This window comes from Gracilinanus agilis, chromosome 3 (assembly GCF_016433145.1).
Source record: "Gracilinanus agilis isolate LMUSP501 chromosome 3, AgileGrace, whole genome shotgun sequence".
Lineage (NCBI taxonomy): Eukaryota > Metazoa > Chordata > Mammalia > Didelphimorphia > Didelphidae > Gracilinanus > Gracilinanus agilis.
In genome coordinates this window covers 360,167,310-360,181,839 of record NC_058132.1, presented here as the reverse complement: position 1 = coordinate 360,181,839, position 14,530 = coordinate 360,167,310, and the positions used below count along the sequence as shown (strand labels likewise).

Here is a 14,530-nt window from a genome sequence, read left to right as displayed (position 1 = left end):
ACTATTGGCAACCACATAATTTCATAAAATTAATGTCCAACAATGGTTTAATTTAATTTTAATTTAAAATTTAATCCTTATAACTACCAGTGCCCTCCCCCAAGAAATACTTTGTATTTATCTCCTCCTCACCTCATCTCCCATACATATAACAGAATGTATACTCAAAGGATCTTTCTATTTTTTTGTCTTTTTATCCCAAGCACCCAGCACAGAGCAAGTACTTAATGCTTAATGAATGAATAAACCAGAGTAAGGAAATTTGAGTTCTAGTCCTTGCTCTACCTGTGTCATAAGTTAAGTGACTTAAACTCTCCAGACCTCAGATTTTCATACTTAAAATGAAAAGAATAGGACTAAATCATTTATAAAGTCTTTTTATTTATTATTTTTAAAAACCCTTACCGAGGGCAGCTGGATGGCTCAGTGGATTTAGAGCCAGGCCTAGAGACAGGAGGTCCTAGGTTCAAATCTGGCCTCAGACACTTCCTAGCTGTGTGACCCTGGGCAAGTCACTTAACCCCCATTGCCTAACCCTGTAACAAATAAAATTAATATAGAAGGATATATATAAAAGATATTAGGGTTTAAAAAATTAAAAAACAAAAAAAAACCCTTACCTTCTGTCTTGTGATCAATACTGGGTATTGGTTACAAGGCAGAAGAGTAGTAAGGGCTAGGCAATGGGTATTAAGTTACTCACCCAGGGTCACACAGCTAGGAAGTGTCTGAGGCCAGATTTGAACCCAGGACCTCATGTCGCTGGGCCTGGCTCTCAATCCACTTAGCCATCTAGCTGCCCCCATGACGTTTTTTTAATTCAAGATTCTACGATATTAAGTAAATACTTAGAAGTAAAATTCTAAGAGCCATAAAATAATGTGTTGTCTCACCTTTGAAAAAATCTAATATTTCTTGTGTAATTCATAAACCAGGCTTTCTTTGGGATCCCAACATAATGTTATGTTGAAAAAAATCAGTGTTTTATACTTGTGCTAGTCTTTAGAAGTATAACTCAAAGATAAAAAACTTTAGTTGCTCCATTTAATTTTCAAACCACTTATAAGTTCTGAAGGATCAAAGGAATGAGTATGGACACATTTCACATTAAATAACAAAATACTAAAACTTTCTTGAGACAAAAATCACCCACACACACAGAAGAGCTGTAAGATATTTTAAATTGCATTAAAAGATTTCTTACCAAGGACTTTATGTGGGTTTGAACAGATAGGTTGTGCCGACAAAGATTTGCCAAAAGTCCTAGACAAGACATTGTTAATTCATCTTCAGGAGACTGACTATGTTTTGTTTTAGGAGAATAAGAAAAGGAAAAAAATACTGCATTAAAATGGTACCTGGTAATGAACATTTTAAAAGTTTGATTTCTAGTAGCTATAACATTTAATGTGAACATTTTCTACTCTTAAAAGTCAAACATGTCTATAGTAATCATTTAATACAGGTTTTGAAACCAAATTATTCCACCTCAACATGAAAAAATGGCAAATAAAGCATGTTAGACTATGTGCTATATGTTGCCTTGTAAATTGGTAATTGACATGATTTTATAAGAGGAAATGACATTATAGAAGAAACACTGTATTTTGCTGCTGTATCCTAAGCACTATGTGGCCTTTCCAAATAATTTATATTTAAAACCTTCCCATTAGAATGTGGGCTCCTTGCAAACAGAGATTGTCTTACTTTTCTATTTGTATCTCCAGAATTTAACACAATGCTTTGCACACTGTAAATGCTTAATAAATGCTTCATTCATTCATTCACAGTTAAACTAAATCCATGTAAAAATTTTTATGACTTTACATTTCTCTTTAACCATTCTCCAAAATCATTAACTGAATCCATAGCACTTCTCAAGTATGGAAGTACCACACTTGAGGCAGATCACAACCTTTGCACAATCTGTGGAGTTACTGACAAACGCACACAAAAAAAAATCACCATCTGATGATAAGCTTTCTGGCAATAAGTTCCTTCCAATGTTGGTAGCTTAATCCTTGGATAACAGACATATACATATACATAGACGTTCCTAAGTCTATAACTAAACTACTTGCATCTTGGTAAGACCTTCTAGAGCAGCGTTGGCGAACCTTTTTGAGAATGTGGGCCCATCAAGAACTCAGGATCACAACTACACCACAATGTGGCCCTATAAAAAGATGATTTGTCTGGAAAAATACTTAACATTACATGTTTTTGGTTTCAGAGAATCTGAATGACCTACAGATTTTTCTTCCAGAGAAGGGATGAATAAAAACATATTCATATATTACTTACATATGACTTATTAGGAATGTAATTAATTCATCAAAATAAGCACCAGAATGGAAGACTTTGACATTGTAGGTCAACTTCTGTAGCAGTTGAAGGCCCTGGAAAGTAACAAAATGGTTATTAACATACATAATATATTTACTACTCAAAGTGATGTGGGCTGAAAAGTCCCATAAACCCTGCCAAGTAGATGTAAACAATCAAAAGAGCATAGAAACAACTAATTAATGAGGCCACCTTTCAGATAAGACATATGAGTTGCTTAGATAACATAATCTATGTCCTTGGTAGTCTCTGAACAGCAAGTACAAGTGGTTCAGATTCCTAGTCACACAGACTCAAATAATGTTCAATTTCCATAATCACTGCCTTCTTTAGGATCCACAGAGATAAGAGTAAAATTTGACCAAAAGTTGCCCTGGAATATTTAACAAATAATTAGCATCACATTTACATTGCAATTTGCTTCCTCCACAGTAGGTAGCTGTGAATCATGGGTAAAGTCACATAGAGCAAAGTGGATTATGGGCAAAGTGACATCATTTCCTTGGAAACCTCAGGGCAACAAGTGTCCAAATAAATGACCTCTTCCTTAGTAGCTAATCAAAATAAAATGCATTTCTGAAAACCTTCCAGGGCCTTTCCACTGCCAGGCTTTTCCATTGCCATGGACTTTCAGTCACCACAGCCACTCCATCACCATGGCCATTCCACCACCTTCTTCATTCTCTCAATAAAGCTTGTTCCCTTGTCAGAGAGACTGCCTGAGTTATTAATTCTTTGGACAAGACCGCAATCTCACTTTTCCCATCACAAGAAGTATATTATAATGCATATTCCATATATGTCATCATTCATCAAATATTGATAGAGATTGAGGTTAAAATTTAAAAATGTTCTATCCCGGGTTCAAGTCCTACCTCTTGACACATCCTGGCTCTGTGACCCTAGGAAAGTGCTACCTACTGTGGGAGAAGCAAACTGCAATGTAAATGTGATGCTAATTATTTTAGCACTCTAGGTCAGTAGTCTCAAATTCAAACAAAAAGACCACTAAATAATACATGAGGATTCCTGTGGGGGCCACATATTAACTTGGAAAATTTACATATTACAACATTGTCTATGTTTTATTATATTTTTAATTTATTTTCTCAAATATTTCCCAATTGCACTGTAATCTAGTTCAAGCTCAATCTGCTTAAGGTTACTCTTTAAAATTAAATTGCAGAATATTATTATAATCCCAAATGAGGCTGAAGCTAGCAGATCTCAAATTTGTCATGAGTTGTTATAAGACTATGTGATCAGATGTGTTACATTAAGTTCAGCATTGATCTGGTGAACCCCTGGAAGCAACTGACTACTAGACTGACTAAAGAGGGGCAAACCAGCCCAGGTTGTAAACATAACAGGCCAAAGCTCCCATTTCAATCAGCAGTGAGACTGTGAGTAGCCCCTGCACTTCTAGGAGGATAGAGGGAGGAGGAAGGAAGAGAGGGGAGGGAGATGGAGAGGGAGGGAGATGGAGAGAGACAGAGATGCAGAGAGGGTGCATATTGGTAGTAACAGTTTCTTCACCTAGAAATTACTTGTACCAATGAAATAATAGATCTAATCCCTATCTCTATTTGGTAAAGAAGAGTGTTGGGGTTTTATAAAATGCAACAAGTCATTTTGAGTAAATGTTGAAATTAAGCCCACCTAATTGCTCATCTCCTAATTTGCCCTTCCTTATACATCCTATTCCAATTAGAACATCTTATCTCCATCCCTCTTAATTTTATCACCATCCCTCTCAGAGGTTTGCCAAATAATACTCTTTAAAGAGTTATATAGTGGACCAGGAATCAGAAGACAGGCATGAATTCTGGCTTGACCAATTACTAGCTATAAACAAATAAGTCGTAATCTCTGTGAAACTCACTTTTATTTGTAAAAATGTAGATTTACACATGCAATATTTATCTCACATTATTAAAAGAAAAGTACTATTCTCTGCAAATTGTAAAGTATTATATAAACTTGAGCTATTTAAGACTATTATTCCACCTGAATTTTCCTGAAGTTTATTAACTCTAGACATTATCTCAAAAAGTGCCATCTTAGGGGCAGCTGGGTAGCTCAGTGGAGTGAGAGTCAGGCCTAGAGACAGGAGGTCCTAGGTTCAAACCCGGCCTCAGCCACTTCCCAGCTGTGTGACCCTGGGCAAGTCACTTGACCTCCATTGCCCACCCTTACCAATCTTCCACCTATGAGACAATATACCGAAGTACAAGGGTTTAAAAAAAAAAAGTGCCATCTTAGAATGACTATCCACTTTGAAGTTCAAAATTAATTTATTCAGGAATTATTTCTGCTTGGCACTATTCTAAATAGTGGGCAGCTGGGTGGCTCAGTGGATTAAGAGCCAGGCCTAGAGACTGGAGGTCCTAGGTTCAAGTCCGGCCTCAGACACTTCCAGCTGTGTGACCTTGGGCAAATCACTTGACCCTATCGCCCACCCTTACCACTCCTGGGCTAAGGACGGTCCCTAGCCCGGATGAAAAAGGAGGAGAGTTGGGCGTGGGGCTAGCAACCCCACCCTGTAAAAACTACATCTGCTAAAGAAACTGCAACCTAAAGTAGGGGCAGCTGGGCTAGCTCAGTGGATTGAGAGCCAGGCCTAGAGACGAAAGGTCCTAGGTTCAAATCCGGGCTCAGACACTTCCCAGCTGGGTGACCCTGAGTGAACCATTGCCTACTGGTTGTGGCCCTATGCTCCTAGAATGGAGTCCCAGGATAAAAAAAAAAAATTCTAAATATATATGTATGTATGTATACATATACATATATATATATATATATGTATAAAGATATAATTACTACCTACTGAAAGTTTTTATGTGACAGTGGCATGTTCAACCACATTTTAAATTTCTCAAGGGCAAGCACTATGTCCAATCAGCAAATTCTCCAGGTCCTAGTGGTTACACTATAAGTTAAATGATGATAACAGACAATTTGTTTTAACTCAATTCTTATCATTTAACGAATAAGAATAGTAAAAGAATGTAGGTAAAAATAATGCATTTTTGTACCTGCAATGATACTGAGTCATTGTGGACAGTACTGCTCCGATATATCACTCCTGCCAAAACGCTATTCAGATTATAAGTATTCTGGAGCCACTCTCTCATACCACTATTTAGAGCTGTAATGTAAAATAAAATAGCATATAGATTAAATATGTTTAAAATGTCATGGTTATAACCTTTATTACTATATATATGCATATATATATATATATTTCTATATTTTCTATATGAATCTCTAATTTCATTGGAATGGCACTTCTCCCATCAATTCAGATCATAGCTCCTCTAAGCCCTAAAATGAATATACTGATCCTGTTGTATTTCAAAAAAACCCTACCATCAGCAAAGAGAAACAACACTTAAATTGGGTTAAAGGAAGCTGATTATTCAGTGAGGTGAAAATACAGGTTTATTCAGCAAACTATTTTCTCCTTCCATTTTCTCAGCCAGTTCACTTTGCTGGGGCAGTGAGACACGATGGTGAAAGATGTCAGAGGCCAGGCTCAGCAAATCCCTGAAATTGTCTGGGTCTTTTTTCTTATGAAAAAGTAAAGATTTGGAAGAAATGGCCTGGTATAGTGCCTTTCAGTTCAAGACCTATGTAATCTCTGAGCAATTTAAAAGAACCCTCAAGTAAAACCTATAAGAATTATTGCTGCTTGACTGCTAGCTGTGCATATCAATGGTAACTTTTTCAACTAGTTCCAATACTACGAATACAACAATAATAATCACAACTGGAATTTATATGATGCTTTAAAGTTTGCAAAGCACTTTACAAATATTATTTCATTTGATCCTCACAACAACCTGGGAGGTAGGATTTATTATTCTCCCTGTTTTAAAGATGAAGTAATTGAGGAAGACAGAGGTGAAGTGGCTTGCTCAGGATGACACAGTTATCAAGTGTCTTGATTTGGAATAAGATCTTCCTAACTGTCTCTCTAAGGAAGGCAAGAAAATGAATTGAAGACAGTGAGTGAATTAAAATTTTTTTCTTTAAATGTTATTTAAAAACACTGTATCATTTATTAATTAATTAGAAGTAATCATTCTTAAATAGGAATTGTTTTTATCTTAAGACTATAAATTATAACTATTTTAAAACGTTGGATATTTTTTAAATTGTCCCAATTTTTAAATTCATTTTTGTCCACCCTAATTTTTGAACCTTATCAACATATGTCTAAATGTGACATCTACATGTCACAAGTATTAATTAGGCCTGTTTGGTTTCTAGTAATTTAATTTTGAAACTGAATCATATTCTGCATGAGATACTATAAGTATCTAAAATGGCACTACTTTGGAGCATTCCTTCTAGAACAAGAAAGTGAAATGGATGACCTTACATAGTTGAGATAACAGACTGATGATGCTTAAAGTTAATGAAGTGCTTAAATTTGGGTCTTCAAGAAGTTCCACAAGGCAGCTCAGGCATTCACTTGGCAGTATCTGGTTTGATGTAAACCATCGAGTAAGTTTCTGTCCAGAAATGACCTAGAAAATAATAAATTATAAAACAATGAGTTATGGATAAGTGTTCAAAGGATATGAGCAAACAGTTCTCAAAAGAAGGACTTCAAACTCTTAATTATACAAAAGATTGTTCTAAATCTCTAAAATAAGAGAAATGGAAATTAACTCAGGTTTTGCCTCATATACACCAAATTGAGAAAAATAACAAAGGATATGATGAGTCAATAATGGAGAGATTGTAGAAAGGCAAAAATACCAAAAATAGTATTGGCTATATTCAACCATCCTAGAAACAATTTGGAATTGTCAAGAAAGTAACTTAAAGTTCCAATCTCTCTGACTCAGAGAACAATGCTCAGACCCCTTTGATTCAGAAAACCTATTACTAGGCATGTACTCTAATGAAGTCAAATAAAGAAAGGTATATACATAAAAATATTTATAGCAACACTTTTCGTGATACTAAAATACAGGACACAAAATAGATGTCTATGAATTGAAAGACAGCTAAACAAACTGAGGTACACAAATGTAAAGGAATATTATATTGAGTGGCATCTAGGTAGCACAGTAGATAAAGCACCAGGTCTGGAGTCTAGAGAATCTGGGTTCAAATTTGACCTCACTGCCTAGCTGTGTGACTTTGGGCAAGTCACTTAACCTGACTGTGTAGCCCTTGCTGCTCTTATAATTGATACTAAGACATAAGGTAAAGGTTTAAAAAAGAAAGTATTATTGTGTCATTACAACAATAAATGTGAATAAAAAGAAGCATGGGAAAATATGCCAAGTGATATAGAAACAAACACAAAAAAACTGTAACATGACTACTACAAAGTAAATGGGAAAAACATCAAAACCAAAAACATACAATTGAATACTAGGCAAGTATAATGACTAAGCTTGTCTGAAGAGATGAATAAACTCACTTTCTTCTCTTCTTAGCAAAAGTGAAAGGGCTAAAAATGTGCAACACTGCATATACTACTACTACACAGAGAGAGAGAGAGAGAGAGAGAGAGAGAGAGAGAAAGAGAGAGAGAGAGAGAGAGAGAGAGAGAGAGAGAGAGAGATTGATTGGATTACGACTATTAAGAACAACAGTTTTCTTATTGGTCAGCCTAGATTTACCTTTACAATTAAATTCTGCTTAGATTAAATCAAAGATAAGTTTACACTTAAAAATATAACAAATTATGGAATGACCTCCAGGAATTGATGCAGAGTGAAAGGAGCAGAACCAGGAGAACTTTGTACACAGAGATTGATACACTGTGGTAAAATAGAATGTAATGGACTTCTCTACTAGCAGCAATGTAAGGATCCAGAGCAAGGCTGAGGGACTTATGAGAAAGAAAAATAGCTACATTCAGAGGAAGAACTGTGGGAGAAACACAGAAGAAAAACAACTGCTTGAACACATGAGCTGATGGGGATATTATTAGGGATATAGACACTAAACAATAACCCTAATCCAATTATCAATAATATGGAATTAGGTCTTGATCAATGATACATGTAAAACCCAGTGGAACTGTGCATTGGCTAAGGGGGGAAGGGAGTTAAGGGGGCTTGGGAGAAAGGGAAAGAACATGAAATATTTACTAGGAGAAAATATTCAAAATTAAAATTAAATAAAAAATAAAAAAAAGGAAGAAAAAAGAATATAACAAATCAGAGGTAACTAGGTGGTACAGCAGCTAGAGTATGGAGTCAGGAAGAACTGAGTTCAAATCTACCTTCAAATACTTACTAGTTGTGTTATCTTAGTCATTAAATGACTCTATTTGCCTCAGTTTCCTTATCTGTAAAGTGAAGATAGTATCACTGATTTTCCAGGGTTGTAATTAGGATCAAATGAGATAATAATTGTAAATCACAATACCTGCACATAGTAAGTGCTATATATAAATGTTAGGATTTATTATTATTATTATTATTATATAAAATTTGTTGTTAAAATGTTCCAGTCAAGCAGCAATGCAATGACCCAAGACAATTCTGAGGGGATTTATGGAAAAGAAAGCTACCCACATTCAGAGGAAGAACTACAGAAGTGGAAACACAGAAGAAAAACAACTGCTTGAACACATGGGTTGATGCAGACATGATTGGAGATGTAAACTCTAAACGACCACACCAATGCAACTATCAACAATTTGGAAATAGGTCTTGATGGATGACACAAGTTAAAACCAGTGGAAATGAGCATCTGCTATGTGTGGGTGGGGGGGGGGGGGGAAGGGGAAAGGAAGAACATGAATCATGTAACCATGGAAAATTTTTCTAAAAAATAAAAATTAAAAAACAAAATAAAATGTTCCAGTCATGTCCAATTCTACATGACTCCTTTTGGGGTTTTCTTGGCAAAAATATTGGAATGGTTTGTCATTTCCTTCTCCAACTCATTTGACTGGTGAGACAAATACGGTTTGGTTAAATGACTTGCCCAGGGTCACACAGCTAGTTGAACTCAGGAAGATGTCTTCTTGATTCCAGGCTCAGTAATATATCCATTGTACCACCCTAGATGCCCAATTAAAATTTATATACAAAATTTAGATCTATAATTTACCAAGTCTTAGAATGACAAACTGAATGGAACCCAAACTCATTTCACAGATAAGAAACTGAGGCCTCATTTGTAATCCCTTTTAAGGACATGGTAAGGTTTAAGTGCATGTGGCATGGTAAAGAAATGCTAGACTTAGAGTTGAGTTCAAAATCTACTTTCCAAATTTGCTAGTAAGTTTAAACAAAATGTATTAATTCTGAAAATCTCATTTCCTCATCACCAAGACCACAGAGGGTTGATGAGAAGTTCAAGTGGGTTAATATAAGCTAAGGGATTTCCAAACAGAAAAGAACTACACAAATTATTTTCAATCAGGGATATCCCCTTCATTATCTAATATATAATACAATGCACATAATACAGTCCCAGTCAATATCTGAAAACTGAATCAAAGGATAAGATCTAAAAAGGAAGAAAAATAAACAACAAAAAACAACAGCAAACACTGTAAGGAAAGCATATCATTTAAGTAATACAGTAATTCTACAGGATTTCAAAGTAACTTGTAGCCTGGTAATAACAACAATATTCAATTGTAAGTCAGGGGACTAGTCTTCGAATATTTGAAGAATTGTCTTTCTGAAAGAGTGATTAAATTTATTTTACTTGGCACCAGAGGACTAAACAAGGAACAATGATTGGAAGTTTCACTGTTTGCAATATCAACATGAGTAACAATAAGTGGAAAGAAAGAGTGGATTGAGTGCAGCCTCCCATCCAAGAAGACCGGAGGCAAGCCTCTTAAACCCTCAGTGCTCAAAGTAATTTTGCAAGACAAAGTGTAGGTTTGCTAGCAATCAGGGAGTTTCCTCACCTAGGAGTTCCCTATATTAGGGAAATAAAAAGTCTAGTACTAATCCTTAAGCCTAACAATTGGAGCTATCCAAAAAAATGTAATGGACTACTTAATGAAGTTTTCCATCCCCATAAATATCTAAATAAACAATTAGTGCTTGTTAAAGAGGTAATGGGTTACCTCAAATAGTAAGTTTTGCACCTGTCAAAGTGGAATCTAGAGACCCCAAACTTGGGGTTAATCAGATCTCACTAAGCCACAAGTTTGGGGTCTCTAGATTCCACCTCGACAAACCTGTAAGATTCAGACTCCTAAACTATGTAGAAGAGGGATGTTTTAGGCAGGTTTCCAAATACACATCCATACATTCTAACTAGTATTTATCACCCTGCTAGGAACTGAAGCTAAAAGTGAAAATTTAAAAAAATAAAAACAATATCTGCTTTCAAGAGTTTATATTCTTGTAAATCAGCCTGGCCTCAAAGATAATACGCTGGAGTTGAAGTCGGGAAGATGTAGGTTCACATTCCCTTTCTAGTACTTTTAAGAGAAGATGTGATGTAAATGAAGTGCTCTATGGACCAGAAAGCATTATATTGTTATCCTTGTAGGGTTGGAAATAAAGCATGGGAAGGTTTGCACATGGTAACTTGAGGAATGAGAACAGAGCCCTAATAGCAACTAAGGAGAGCAAGAGGCATGGATGTAGCACAGAGGATAGATACAGCACCAGGCCTGGAGTTCGGAGGCCCTGAGTTTAAATGTGGCCTCTGACACATCCTAGCTATGTGACCCTGGACAAGCCACTTATCCCCATTACCCTAACCTCTTGCAGCTTTTTTGTCTTAGAACTGAGACTACGACAGAAAGACTAAAAAGAAAAAAAAAAAATAGAGCAACAGACCCTTGAAATTCTGAGATTTTACAAATCTAGTTGTTATTTTTGTGATTTTCCCGTCAAGTTCGTTTACACACCCCTTTCCAACTCCACCCCCTTTAATTTCTTCATCTATAAAACATGAAGTTGACTAAATCAAGGGTTCTTCAACTGGTTTTAAAAAAAAATATTTTGATAAGTGACAGTGACAGAGTAGTGGTTTTTTAAAAACTTCTTTAAAAATAAATGTTATTTATTTTTAATTTTTGAGTTCTCTATTCTCTCCATCCCAGGACCTCCCATACCCACTGAGAAAATAAGCAAAATATCAATTATATTTGTGAAATCATGCAGAACATATTTTTAAAAGCAGTTTCCAGAAAACAAAGGGCTTTTCTGACAACCCCGGAAGACAGGTAAAGCAAGTTTTCACCATCTCCATTTTACAGATGGAGAAACTGATGCCTCCACGGAGAAAGGTGGAGAAGAAAAGAGAAGTTGCTTTTTGTCTCTCTCCCCCTGCCCTAGGAATTCTCCGCCAGCGCCTAGGTGCCCAGCTGGGCGTGAGCGGTTTCGGAGCTCCAGGGTCTGGGACGCCCCCTCTGGCCTCACCTCCAAATGCCGCAGCAGCTGGCTTGTGTTTGCCTCAGACTTGACTGCCCTGTATTGACTGATGGCCAGCAGTAAGGACTTCAGACTGGCCGTGATGTCCATAGCAGCAGAGACCTTGTGAAGAGGAGGTGTGACGCGGCCTGAGAGGACAGTCGTTCCCCCCTCAGCATTCGGGCCGCGCTTTCTGCTTTTGATTTTTTTAGCCCCGCCCCTTCACTCTTCGAGAAATATCCGGTTCCGGGCTGGAGCCCGGAAATTCCTCAGCGCTGGAGGAAATAGGGCTGGATTTGCGAACAGGCTACCTAGAGGAACCTCCGGTACCCGACCCCTTGCTCCCAGACCCCTTCCCACTGCATCTCTCTCTCTCGGTTCCTCTTGCTAAGCTTCGGACCTAGCCAGGTTCCCACCTCAAGTCGGGCGAAGTCTCTCGAGAGCTGTAGCGTCATGAACGAAAACGAGAGCCGCGGAGGAGAAGCTGTTAAATCCGAGGGGCTTGTCCTCCCGGCTATGATCCTCACGGAATTCACCGTGATCGCTCACTTACCAGGCCTGGGTGTGGGGCTGAGGATTACTGAAGTGTAATTTGGAAACCGTGGCAGAGAGTTCCGAGTCTGACTCAGAAGGTGCTACTGCTCCTCGGACTCTGGACCAAAGAAGTGCCCAAGGCAAAAATGACAAGCCTTGGGATGGATAGCTTCCGTGGCTTTCCGGCAATCAGCCCCAGGAATAGTTTCATTCCCCCGTCCACGCTGTCAGTCAGGCATTTATTAAGCGCCTGGTGTGTGCCTGACACTACTGCATATGAAGGAAGACTAACGTGCACTGTCTCCGCTCTCGGACCTAATGGGGAGACGACGTGCAACAAACTTCTTATATTTATGCAGGAAAAGACAATTTAGCTTGTCAAAGTTGTTTGGTTGTTTTTTTTTTTTTTTATAGAAAAGATGGATTGAGGCACAGAAACACTGGTTATGTAAAAACTAAATACAGAATGAATTCGAGATGCGAAACAGCTAGGTGGCGCAGTGGATAGCCAGTTGGGTCTGGAGTCAGGAAGACCTGCGTTGAAATGTAGCCCTAAACACTATCTATCGCTTAAACTTGTCTGCCTCAGTTTCTTCATCTGTAAAATGAGCTGGAGAAAGAAATGACCAAACACTTCAGTATCTTTACCCAAATAACCCTAAATTGGGATCTCGAAAAGTCGGACAGACAGAAAAACGACTAAACAATAGCAAATTAGAAGAAACCTCTAATGTTCAATTTCATAGGCTCTAGACTAGAGCATGAAGAGTACTTGAGGTAGCTTTTCCCATTTTTTTCCCGTTATGAATTGAGGCCAAGAGGTTAAGTGTTTTGGCCAGAGTCTCACAGCTAGTAGTAAGAATGCCGTCTTGTTACCTTATAGTTTCAACGAGAATAGCATTTTTATATGGCAAATTAGGTTCGCAAAAGCACTTATATTAGTATATAATATATAATAAAAATACAAAATAATGTAATAATATATTACGAGCACCTTTATTATCTGATTTGATCCTCTTTAATAATCCTGTGAGGTCCCAGCTATTGTTATTATACGCGTTTTAATGATGAGGAAACCGAGTCTTAGAAAAGTTAAATGATTTGCTTAGTTGGTTAAGTCCCTAACCTGGGATTTGAACTTCGGCTCCCTAACTACTCTCCTTACTGCCTGCCCATTATTTAAATATGCAGAGCAAAACTCCCTTAGGGAGGGGACTTCGCTATTCCACAAATATTTACTTTAAACCTACGTGGGTGAAGGGGGCGGGGCAGACTTTCTAGTGAGTGGAAAGTTACAAAAGAAACTATAAAAATATGCCTAACAATTGTAAGTGGCTGCCTGACCCAATTAATAGATAGAAAGTTCCATTGTGCCAGGAAGACCAGGCTTTACTACAGTGTGCTCCAGGCACCTCAATTCTGTAAATCACAGAGAAAGAGCTGTATTATATTAGTAGAAGGAGTTTCCTCAAATAGAAGTACCCTATTCAAACCCTTAGCTTAAGACCTTATATATGTATACGTAAATTAAATAAACATTAAGCGCCTGTGTAGGGACAGCTAGGTGGCACAGTGGATACAATGGCAGGTCTGGAGGACCTGGGTTCAAATATAACCTCAGGCACTTCCTAGCTGAGTGACCCTGGACAAGTCACTAAACCCCAACTGCCTAGCCTTTGCTGCTTTTCTGTCTTAGAAATGATACTAAGTCAAAAGAAAAGGGTTTTGTTTTGCTTTTGAAGAGCCTATTTGCTAGGAACTGGGCTTACAGAGTAACAGAGGAGGGGAAGGATACTAATTTGTTATTTCCCTTCTTTCACCAAGGATTGACCAACACAAAGCAAACCCTCTGGGGCACCAGGAAAGGTCTAGCCAGAACTGATGTCTAATGTGACTTGATTTCTTGGAGCATCAGTCCTTTCCAAGCTACTTAGAATCTGATAAGTGCTTAAAAACATGTTTTTCATTCATTATATAAATTTCAAATAATAGCTTGTTGTATGATACACTGCCCAATGGCAATGTGACAAAAAATTTATAGAAGAAAAGACTAATTTAGTATGTCAAAGTTTTATCAAGAAAGATGAATGTGACATAGAACAATTGGAAACATACATGTAAATGTAAAGCATTTCAGCATCAAACTACATAATGACTTTTTGTCCTAAAAACCTAACAGAAAACTGGTTTCCAGCATCTGTTATTTTTGACATCGTTTTTCCATTTGAAAGGATTTTTACCCCCTGGGTCTGAGTTTGGCTTCAAGGGTTTTTAAAAACATAAATCTG

General features: G+C 37.3%; 1 protein-coding gene across 1 annotated transcript in view; it reads right to left on the bottom strand.

Moving 5' to 3' along the window:
• Positions 1-11,819, bottom strand: part of CIP2A (cellular inhibitor of PP2A) — a 56,321-nt gene extending 44,502 nt beyond the window's left edge. Inside the window, exons 1-5 of the mRNA XM_044666794.1 lie at positions 11,718-11,819; positions 6,731-6,878; positions 5,382-5,494; positions 2,305-2,399; positions 1,205-1,301 (exon numbers count right to left, since the gene is read on the bottom strand). Coding sequence (XP_044522729.1) covers positions 1,205-1,301; positions 2,305-2,399; positions 5,382-5,494; positions 6,731-6,878; positions 11,718-11,819 — 555 coding nt within the window. The remainder of the gene's footprint in view (positions 1-1,204; positions 1,302-2,304; positions 2,400-5,381; positions 5,495-6,730; positions 6,879-11,717) is intronic.
• Between the last annotated feature and the right edge of the window lie 2,711 nt (positions 11,820-14,530).